Here is a 12,240-nt window from a genome sequence, read left to right on the forward strand (position 1 = left end):
ATGAAAAGAGTGTAAGTTCTCTGGAATAATTTGAGAGAAATACCATCCATATCATGAGGGTCTCTGAAGGAGAAGAGAATGAGAGATGTATAATAAATTTATATAAATAAATAATTGATGAGAACTATGCCTATCTGTGAAATGAATTTCATGAGCCAAGAGGTCCAAAAAGTTATGAACAAAATACCAGATACATCTCTGGTACACATTATAATAAAATTGTTTAAAGTCAATGATAAGAACAGAATATTAAGAACACTGGGAGGCAAAAAGAGTGACCTATAAAGGAACATCAACTAGACTGTTGATGATTTTTCAGTAGAAGACTAACATGCAAGAATGGAAGGAATTGAAATATTTAAAGTACTCAAAGGACAGTATTTCCTATCTAAAATCCAACCCTGCAAGATGAACATGAATAAAAGCAAAAACTTAAAGAAATTATCAACACCAAGTAGGAAATGTAAGGGTAATTAAAGTGTATACCATAAAGTAACTTAAAACTTAAAAGATAAAAAAAAGTTAAAAGTAGAGGTAACAAACATCTAAATTATATAATTTGAAGGGAAAAAATAACAACATGGTCCATCAGAACGAATTTGATACCAGCTCCCCAAGGATCACACAAATTACCCTTAACAAAACTTGAAACAAAAATCATTATAAATAGCAATGAGACAATAGATACTAAATCTAAACAAAGTTTAAAAGGAAGATTAAAAAAATTAAAAAGACAAAGATACTTAAAAAAAATAATGTAATGAGCACATAAGTCTCAATAATCACCTTGAACATAAATGACTTGAATTCACCAGTGAAAAATTCAAAGCAGCTGAGTATGTATCAAAACAAAATCAAACCTCTTTTGTTTACAAGAAAATCATCTTACCAACAAAAGAATACACAGATTTAAAGACTGGAAGATAATCCTACAAACAAATAGCAAATAAAAAAAGTCAGGAATAGCTATATTTGTACCACACAAAAAATGTTTTCAATTTAAAAGGTAATAAGAGAAAAATACAGACATTGAATTACTAGGACTAATACAACAAGAAAAATTAACACTTATAAAATATAATAAAATAACAGAGCACAGAAATACAATTCTTAATATAACTAAAAAAAATATTTACAACAACACAGTAATACTAGGGGATATTAATACTTCACTTACAGATCCATGGACAGATCAACAACTGAGAATAGTTATTATCAGGTGCACTTGGAACATTTTCAATATTAGATCATATTTTGGGGAAAGAAGTCAATTGTCAATAAATATACAAAGATTGAAATCAAACTCTTTATAACCACAAAGACAAAATGTTAGACATCAACTATAAAAAAATAGGAAAAGTCATACTTACATAGAAATTAAACAATATATTGTTTAATAGTTATTGGATTGAAGAAGAAATTAAAGCAGAAATCAAAAACAACCTAGAAGGAGAGTAGTGAGATGGAAGTCAAGAGAAGATTCTGGACTTATCTCCTCTAAATACACCTAGACTGCAGTAGAACAAAAGCATAACTCCTGAAGAAGAAAAAAAAATCAGTACATCACACACTAGGAGTAACATCTGAAGAAGGGGCACGGGTGCCAGCAAACAGTAGAACTGTTCAAGTGGGTAGCTACAGTGGGCAAGGTCAGTCCTGATGGCACAGCAGTGCCCAGAAGCAAAAGAGTAAAATGGCAAATGGATCTGAATCAGTAGGATCCAGGAAATCAGTAGGATCCAGCAAGTTGAGAGCAGAGAGCAGAGGTGGCAGCAACTTTGGGGAGAAGACCAGGAAGCCACAGAGATATGTTAGGCCCTGGCAAGCAGACAAGCAATCTTTCCCAAAGTTACAGATTTTACAAGCCCAGTGGACACCATGGCAGGGTCTGATTCCAAATATCTGTGTCTCTTGGAACAGCAAGTTGGAGGGACATTGTTTGAAGAGATAGACTTGTAGATAACAGTGTGATTGAATATCTCTTGGAGAGTAAAAATCAGAGAAGAATTCAGCAAGTTTGACTCTGAGGTGACTCATGCTATATCAAACAGGATGTAGGTGGACAGAGGAACCTGGGATTTGTGGTCTTAGGTAGGGGACACAGGTGGCAGGATTGTCAGAGCATGTGGAGAATTTTCCAAAGGCATTAAGAAAACCAACATAAGAATAGTGGTTATCCCAGAAAGGAAAGAGATAGAGAGTGGAACAGAGAGTCTGTACAGGGAAATAATAGAGGAAAATTTCCACAAAGTTAAAATAAAAAATAGTTACCAAAACACAAGACTTACATCAGGACAAATAATTTTGAAATTAGCATAAGTTCAAGACAAAAGGTGGATACTACATAATGATTATGGGACAATATATCTGGAAAACTTAATACTTATCAATATACATGTGCATCAAATGAAAAAGCACAAAAATATGTAAGTCAACAACCCTAAAAACAGACATCAACTGCAATATAGTAGTAGAAGAGGGACCTCCCTGATGGCACAAGTGGTTAAGACGCAGCACTATGAAGCAATCCACAGCCACTGCAGCACAAGTTTGCTCTCCAGCCAGGGAGGTGGCCTACATGCCACAGCAGACCTCTCCTAAACTCAACCTCTGCTCCCCTCAGCAGTGTATTTCAGTATATCTGCCTGTTCTGTTCCCCACTCACTCTCTGGTGAATCATCTCACCCACACAGCTCTGGCCTGTACCCCAGTTCTTTTATGCATAAATAAATAAATCTTAAAAAAACATAATAGTAGATTTCAACACCCTACTTATATTCAAAGATTGAAAAACAGACAAACAGGAAAATAATATACTTCAATGAGAAATTTAGATGCTATGGGCCTATTAGACATCTACTGGACACTACACCTCCCAAAATATGAGAACACATTTTTTTTCAAGTGCATATCGAACATTTTCCAGGATAGAGTACATGTTGGGTCACAAAACAAATGTCAATAAATTCTTGAATATTAAGACCATATGAACACAATAGTGTCAAAATTTAAATAAACCACAAATAGAAAGCTGAAAAAAACCTCTCATGTGGAGACTCAAAAATGTACTAATAAGTGACTATTAGGTTAACAAGAAAATCAAAGAAGGGCCTCCCCTGGTGGCCCAGGCAGTTGAGCGCAGCGCTTTGAAGCTGTCTGCAGCCTCTACAGTGTGGGTTCGATCCCGGAAGGCCAGAGAGATTCCCACATGGCAAAGCAGACCTCTCCTGTCTTGCCCGCTGCTCCCCTCAGAAGTGTATTTCATCAGTCTGCCTGTTCTGTTCCCCACTCTGTCTCTGGTGAATCCTCTCACCCTCCTGCGTCTGACTGCATCCCAGTTCTTGTATGTATGAATAAATAAATCTTTAAAAAAAATCAAAGAAGAAATTAATGAATGCTTGGGGACAATCAAAAGTGAAGACACAACCTACCAGAATCTATGGGATATAAAAAAAAGCAGTACTAACAGGGAAGTATAGAACATTCCAGAACTAAATCAAGAATCAAGGAAACCTCAAATAAATAAACTACCACTACTCCTTAAAGAAATATAAGAACAAATGAAAACAAAAGCTAATAGAAGGAAATAATAAAAATTAGAGTGGAAATGAATGAAATAGAAGTCAGTTTGAAAGATCAATAAAGCTAAAAACTTTTTCTTAAAAAAATAAACAAAAATAGGTAAATCCCTATTTAAACTAAGAAAGTCTACCTAGACTGACAAGAAAACGTTAACAAATAAAACAAAAAACGAAATGAAAGTGGAAAAGTTACAACAGGCATACACAAAAACAGAAATTCACGAGAGACTTCTATGATTGCCTTTGTTTCTACATATTAAAAAATATGGAAGAAATTGACAAATTTGTAGAAGCATAGAAGTTCCAAGACTGAATCAGGAAGAGACAACATGAACAGATTAATTGCAAACAAGGAAATTGAAACAGTAATCAATAATCTCCCAAAATAGAAAGCACAAGATGAAACAGTTTTGATTGTGAATTTTACCAAACCTTTAAAGAGAAGCTATTACCTACCCTTCTCAAATATTTCCCCCCCACACACGCACACAAAATGAGACAGAATGCTCCCAAATACATTTTATGAGGCAAATATTACCCTAATACCAAAACCAAACAAGGTCATCACAAAAGAAAAAAAAAAAAAACACAACAACTCTAAGCCAATATGCCTGATTAACACATATGCAAAACCCTCAACAAAATTCAGTGTAAGTTGAATTCAAAAAGAAGTAGCCAAAGAGATTTTGACAAAATCAAAAAATTATGGATGAGCCTCCCTGGTGGTGCAGCGGTTGAGCGCTGGGTTGCAAAGTTGCCCGCAGCCTCTGCAGTGCTGGTTCAATCCTCGGCCACCAGGCAAGGGTCCCACATGGCGCACAATTCTCTCCTGCCACCCACTGCTCCCCTCAGCAGTGTACTTCATCAGTCTGCCTGTTCTGTTCCCCGCTCTGGCTCTGGTGAATTCTCTCACTCTCCTGCGCTTCTGACTGTACCCAGTGCTTGTATAAATAAACAAACAAAAAATAAATAAATAAATAAATAAATAAATGAATGAATGAATGGATGAATGAATAAATAAATAAATAAATCTTTTAATAAAAAATGGATGTACCAGGCTCCCAGCCTTCAAATTATGCTATAAAGCTATCAATCAAAGCAATCAAAGCCATATAGTATTGGAATAAAAATAGACAGACCAATGGAGTGCAATTAAGAGCCCAGAATAAATCCACATTTATATGGACAGCTAAAATGTCACAAAAGAGCCAAAAGTATGTGAAACAGAAAGGAAAATCTCTTCAATAAATGGTTTTGGAGAAAATCTGGAGTCACATGCACTCAAATGAAACTAGCTCACTTTCTCACACCATATATAAAAATTAATTCAAAATGAATCAAAGACTTAATAATAAGAGGAAACTACTACAGTGTTGGTGGGCATGTAAACTTGCATAGCCTTTAAGGAAAGTGATCTGGACTTACCATAAAAAAGTAAAAACATATAGAATGTATGGTCCAGCAATCCCACTCTTGGATATTCTCTTCAAAGATCATGAAACCATCAACTTTAAAAAAGTATATGCTCTGTAATATTTATTTCAATATTAATTACAATAGGTAGGACATGGAAACAATGTAAATGCCTAGTGATAAAGGACTGGATCAAGACGTATCTACCAGTGGAATACTATTCAGCAATAAAGAAAAAAGTGTGGTGATTACAGCAAATTTGCAGGCATTCAAAGGAATTATGTGATGTAAAGTAAGTCAGAATGACAAAGACAAATATTGAACATTTACATAGTGGACAATTTGAAAAATCAAAATACAGATAAAACTAGTGGACATTAATAAATAATTGAGTTTTTTTTGACACAAAGTGGGAGAAAGCGACAAAGGATGGTGGTAGAAATAAAACATAGAATAAAATGTAAATAAAGGAGTGTTTATAAAAACAGACATTTTCTGTAAGTCAGGACATCTTGATGGTCAGCTGCACTAACATAAAGAAGGAAAATCAATGCACTGTTGTGTTTTAGCATGTACCACCAAGAAAGTCCTTTTCTACATGTCATTTCAAGTTGTTTAGGGAAGTACATTGAATCATAGAAGTTTTTACTCTTGTTTTTTTTTTTTTTCCACATTAAGACCATCAGTCATCTTAATGCTGGTACTTCATGATTGCTACTCAACCCACGACTTTTTTTTACCTGATCTTACCTTTCAGAAAGGGAATAATAAAGACAATGCTAATTTGAGTTTTAGTCAGGGTAATATCTATTCAGTAGGCAGGATAAACAATCTTGCTTTTAGTTTAAGTATAAAGAAGGCATTAGCATTGTTAGATATGAGTAGAGTCACAGGAAAATTAAATTAACCTACCTCACTGCTCCCAAAACAACCCTAAGTAGACTGCATCATTAACCTTGAAGTAAACAGAGCAACTGTGGTGAAAACTGTAAAAGTGACTTGATTATCCCTAAATGCATTATGGATCACAGCGACAGAAATAAATCATTGTTTCTTTCACAACCACCCCTGCTGGAGAGCAACTCTATGAGTGAATTATCCCCAAATGAGGGAAAATCAATGTCAGAGGTGGGATCTGTGTGTAAATTTAATCTTTCTGATACTCCAGAGGATTCTGACTTTCCTTAAGAAAAATGTTGGATGGATGGGAGGCTGTGGCAGAGCAGCTATTCTTTCTTCTCTTTTCTTGGACCTTGGCAAGTTTAATTTGGAATGTCCTGGGAAAGTTGCTTGAGTATATCATATTCAACCAACTGGCAAGAAGTTAAATGGGGATTATCAACTGATTCTATTAATTTTCCCAAGAAGAACATAAAGAGTACAAGCATAAAAGTGAGATTGTACCTGGATCATTTTCATCTTCCCATTGCACTCCAAGGTTAGGATCAAGCACTGGTGTTTTTCCTGAGTCTTCAGGAAAATCAGGCGTTTCAGCCAATGCTCTTCTTCCTTCCAGTCTTTCCCTTCTGGCAAAACTTTCATCTCCTGTCCACTTCCAAAGTCCCAGATTTTAACTGTTCCTGAGTATACAAAGAAAAGATGATGTGGGTAGAAATAATGTCTAGAAAATTTGACTTTATCTTTGAGATAAATTGATCTAGTTGAAAGTTTTCTGACAATATGTACCTTATATTTGTTTCCTACTATGATTGAAGTATGCTTCTCCCTAGTCTGGCTGTGCATAAAATATATTTTGTACGCCTTAATTTGTCATAGATTGATAAAAACAATTAACAGGATCAAGCAGGCAATGTCATGATATTTGTGAATGTCAAGTTTTTAAACTCTCAGACCAGAACTTTGTCTTAGATATTTTCTGCCTTTATTCTCCCACTGCTTTCCAGTTTGCCAAATATCCAATAACAATCTATATGTCTAATATAATATTGAAATTTAATAGTAAAAGATCATTCCAATGGTGTCATTTTCTTAAAGCCTTGACATTGCTTAGGACTTGAGCTCTACTTGGTAATAAAATATTTAATAGAAATCCAGCAGGTAGGAAAATATTAAGTTTTAATATTTTGAGTGGTGCTATTAGAAAGAAATGCAAAGGAGATATCACATTTCTTTTTATCTTTTAAATCATACCTTCTTTGCCATTAACTTCAATTTTTTTGACTTAGGAGAGCTTGATGAAGGGATAAGGAGGGATGAGTTTCAGAGTTGTCTTTGAATGTCTAGTTTTAAGTCATTATGCAACATAGAGAATTATCTTCTAACATGGGCTTTAATAGTGGGTATCTCAGTTTTAGAACCAATGAACTTGCCCTAACATCACTTCCCTCCCTGAAATACAATCCTAACACTGCTTCCTATCTTCCAGCTCTGTCTTGCTGTACATATGGAATATTTTCACAGTGTTGTTTTCCTTCTCTCATGCCAGGTTCTCTCCATTAGCCATACTCACAATCTCTGCCATATGCTTTTTCTCTAAGAATATCATTAAACATTGATTAAATTATCACTATGCCTCCAATATTGTGGCAGGAACTGGGAATAAAAACTAGACAGGTTTAGTTCCTATATCAAGGATGTTATAGTCTTATAGAAAAATAGTCACACAAATTATTACAAGAAGTTATAATTTATGTTTTAAAATGATTTTGCATATAAAAACTGGAGTGTAGGCCAGAGGTGGGGGAGGCGGGTGAGAGGATTCACCAGAGACAGAGTAGGGAGCAGAATAGGCAGATCTACTGAAATACACTGCTGAGGGGAGCAGCAGGTGAAAAGGAGAGATCTGCTGTACCACGTGAGTTAGCTCCCTGGCCAGGGATCAAACTCAGGCCATCAAGTTGTTAGCCCTGATACTTAACCCCTAGACCACCAAGGAGGCCCCAAGAAGTGATCATTTAATTCCTGGATATGTGATCCAAAGTCTTACGACACAGATTTTCTGCTACTTAACACTTTGGTAGATTTAGTGTGAAAGAAACCAGGTAAGTAACTTCTCAGCTTTTTCTACATGCTGGGTAGGAATGAGAGAGGACCTGTGGTTTGTGGGAAATGCTGCTCTGAGAGATAGAGAATGCCTATTTCCAGACTGTCTTAGACCCAATATCTTTGCCAATTAACTTAGGTAACCTGGGAACAACAAACTTTTAAGGGCCTCCCTGGTGACTCAGGGGGTTGAGCGCAGCGCTGTGAAGCTGTCCGCAGCCTCTGCAGTGCTGGTTCAATTCCCGGCCCACTAGGGAGATATCCACTTGCCTGCTGCTCCCCTCAGCAGTGTATTTAAGTAGATCTACCTGTTCTGCTCCCCCTCTGTCTCTGGTGAATCCTTTCACTCTCCCATACATCTGGCCTGTACCACAGTTCTTGTACGAATAAATAAATCTTAAAAAAAAAAAACAAATGAAAATGAAAAGTTAAAAAAACTTTTAAGATAAAAAGAATTCTAGATTCTAGCACTAACAAAATATGACTTCCTATATGAAAATAATAAAATCTCAGTCATCTATATGAATTTCCTGATGCTTATATCTAACAATGGCTATTTACATTGTTCAGAATTTCTTTTATAACAAATGTCATCTGTATGCATGGTGTGCATTTATTAAATAACTGTTTTCTTAAGAACCCTCCTACATGAAGAACAATTCATTTATACATACCATATCAACTCAACATTCATAAGTTTATTTTATGTGTATTGTTATCTGTTCAAATTTTTAAAAATAAGACTTCAAGGCATCAGAAGAGGCTTCTTGATTTTTTTCCTGGGAGAATAATCTGAAAGTTAAACCACATTAGGACTGCACCCAGAGAATCACATTGCTTGGGGCAAAGGAAACACTTCTTGGGACATCAAAGATCAGCATGGTTTGCACCAGCAGGTACACTGAAGAACTTCATGCTTCTTAAAATAAGAGGTTGGTGCAGAGAAATGCCTGGAGGTTGTGGTCCCAACCTGGAGAGAGCCTTGCAAACCACTGATCTGTGACATTATAGAGGCATGGAAGATATATGCAAAGGAGCTGGGGTGTTTCCAGTGGTCTGGATCCCTGATAAAAGCAACAAGAATATGCACTGCATTCTCCATCCTCCTCCACCCCCCCACCCCCCATAGAACTGGAGCTGATCTTGTGTAATTCATTTACAGTGATCAGTATATTGAGATTTTGGTCTATACCCTGTACCCACTCCCACTCATATTAGGATCTCTCCAAGCCTTTTTTACCCCTTGTTTAGCAGCTGCAAGATTAGGTCCTGAATCTATGGAGAGATCAAACCTCTAAAATCACATAAATATTAAAAAATAACCACAGATTCACTTGCTGGAAAAAAATGGAAGTACTGCTAATTCTAAGCTTCTGTAATAGTATATTTTTAAAATGGGAAATTTAAAGCAGTAAAAAAGTCAAACAGATAAATACAAAGTATGAAACCTTGACACCTCAAAGGTATATGTCATCAGAAGGAGAAAACAATCTCCCTGAATAAAATCAGGGAAGATTATTTTCCTTTTATCAGATATAAAGTTCAAAATCACCCTGATAAAGAAAACTCACTCTGGAAGAAAATTCAGAGAAACAAAGGAATAACCAAGGAAATAAAATTTTTAAAAGAAAATAGAAATTAAGTTTTAAATAAAAAAAACAGGAAATAAAATATCTATAGAAGGAAAAAATGTAGAAAAATTTTAAGAACTCTGACTTAATTAAGATCACAACATAAGAATAATGGGTATTTCAGAAGGAGATGAGAAAGAGAAGGGAACAGAGATATTATTTAAAGAAATAATAGAAAACAATTTCCCACATCTAGGGAGGGAAATATACCAGTCCACAAAGATAAAAGAAATATAGCACTTTGTTATCTAAATGTAAAGAGTTGTACAACAAAAACACATAGTCTTAAAACATCTTAGAATTGATGACCAATAAAGAATATTGAAGATAACAAGAGAATGGAAGCAGATAACCTATAAAAATAGTCACATAAACTTTGTCAGATTTCTCTAAAGGAATCATACAAACAAGGAAAGAATGGAATGACATATTCAAAACACAAAAGATAAAAACTGACAGCCAAAAATACCACAGAATTAAAGTTCCTCCCTTAGATATGAGGGATAAATAAAGATCTTCCCAGACAAAAAAGTTTGACAAAAATGTTTGCCAAACTAGACTGACCCTAAAAGAAATATTGACAGGAATGCTCCTATGTGATTTAAAAGCAAAGAAAAACCACAAAAACAAACAAACAAAACAAAAAAAAATGGAAATGTATAGTACCAGAAAGCAAGAGATAAAATGGTAGTAGCAAATAATTTATTTATAAATGATTCATTTTTTACTTTATAAATCATTATATATAAATAACCACCATAAATATAAAAGGACCGAGTAACTGATTGGATCAGAAAACAAAAGTTTTCTGCTATCTCCAGGAGACCAACATGGCTACAAATATAAGAATAGGCTCAATGTAAATAAAGTATACTATAAGAAAGTGGGACAAAAAAAAGGAACAGCCATACTTATAATAGAAAATATAAACATCCAGGGCCTCCCCTGGTGGCGCAGTGGTTGAGCGCTGGGCTGCGAGGCTGTCCGCAGCCTCTGCAGCACCGGTTCGTTCCCCAGCCATGGGCAAGGGTCCCACAAAAAAAAAAAAATAAATAAAATAAACATCCAAATAAAAATGATAATGAGAAACAGAGCTAGCTAGACATTATGTAATGAATCATTAATGAATCAATATAATGGAACAATATAATACTCATCAATATATATGCACTAAATGTAGGAGCATAAAAATTTATAAAGCAACTAATATCAAAACTGAAAACAAACATTGACAGCAATGCAATAGAAGTAGAGAATTTCAATACCCCACCTTCTCCATTGGCTAGACCAAGCACATAGAGAAGGAGACAGTAGACTTAAATGAGAAATTAGACCAGGTGAACTTAATACATATGTATAAAGCATTATACACAAAAAAAGCTGTATATACATCCTTCTCAAGTGCACTTGTAACATTCTCTAGGATAGGCCACTAACATAAGTTCATAAACATTGAAATCATATCACTTTTCTTCTATGATCAAAAAGGTATGAAGCTAGAAATAAAACACACACACACACACACACACACACAAACAAACAAACACAAAAAAAACCCAGGAAAAACCTCTAGTATGTTAAGACAAAAAAACCTCATTACTCATTGGATTAGTAAGGAAGTCAAAGAAAACTTAAAAACTGGAGTAAAGAGAGAGAGAACCTACCAGAATTTACACAATAAAAATGTACTAAGAGGGAAGTATACAACAATTCAGGCCCCACCAAGAAATACTAAAAGACACAAATAAATAATGTTGCCTCTCACTTAAGCAACTAGGAAAAGATGAAAAAACTCCAACAGCCAGTAGAAAGATATAATACAAATTAGAGCAGAAATAAACTAAATATTTTAAAAGTCCTAAAGATCAATGAAGCCAAAAGCTATTTTTTGGGAAAAAAAATCATCAAAAGAGAAACATCTATCTACACATCTATAGAAAACTCTACAGACTCAGAAATGAAAGAGTACGAGTTAAAACAGACATCTCGGGCCTCCCCGGTGGCGCAGCGGTTGAGCACTGGGTTGCGAAGCTGCCCGCGGCCTCGGCGGCGCCGGTTCGATCCCCGGCTGCTCCCCGGCCACCAGCGAGGGTCCCACATGGCGCGCAGACCTCTCCTGCCGCCCGCTGCTCCCCTCAGCAGTGTACTTCGGTCCTTCTGCCTGCTCTGCTTCCCGCTCTGGCTCTGGTGAATTCTCTCACCCTCCCGCACTTCTGACTGTACCCAGTGCATGTATAAACAAAAACAAACAAATAAATAAATAAATAAATAAACATGCCTCTATAAAAAAAAAAAAAAAAAAATAAAACAGACATCTCCAAAATACAATGGATCATAAAAGAGTATCTCTATGCAAGCAACTTTAACAACCTAGAAAAGATGGATGAATTCTTAGACATATACAACCTTCCAGACTGAATAAGGAAGAAATAGAAAACATGCACAGAACAACTACAAGGAAGAAAACTGTAGCAGTAATCTAAACCTCTCTTTCCCCAAAAGAGTCTATGATCAGATGGCTTCTGATAAGATTCAACATCCATTTATTATATTAAAAAAATTGAAAAACAGATGTAGAAGGAACATATTGAAAGCCAAACATGACAAACTAT

General features: G+C 35.4%; 1 protein-coding gene across 6 annotated transcripts in view; it reads right to left on the reverse strand.

Annotated features, from left to right (window-relative positions):
• The window catches only part of WDR64 (WD repeat domain 64), a 147,354-nt gene that overhangs the window by 47,687 nt on the left and 87,427 nt on the right, over positions 1-12,240 (reverse strand). For all 6 annotated transcript variants that reach the window (XM_037510282.2, XM_037510281.2, XM_037510280.2 and 3 more), the window contains one exon: positions 6,399-6,574. In XM_037510282.2, coding sequence (XP_037366179.1) covers positions 6,399-6,574 — 176 coding nt within the window. The remainder of the gene's footprint in view (positions 1-6,398; positions 6,575-12,240) is intronic.

Source organism: Talpa occidentalis, unplaced genomic scaffold (genome assembly GCF_014898055.3).
Source record: "Talpa occidentalis isolate TD23 unplaced genomic scaffold, MPIMG_talOcc4v2.1 talOcc4.14, whole genome shotgun sequence".
NCBI lineage: Eukaryota > Metazoa > Chordata > Mammalia > Eulipotyphla > Talpidae > Talpa > Talpa occidentalis.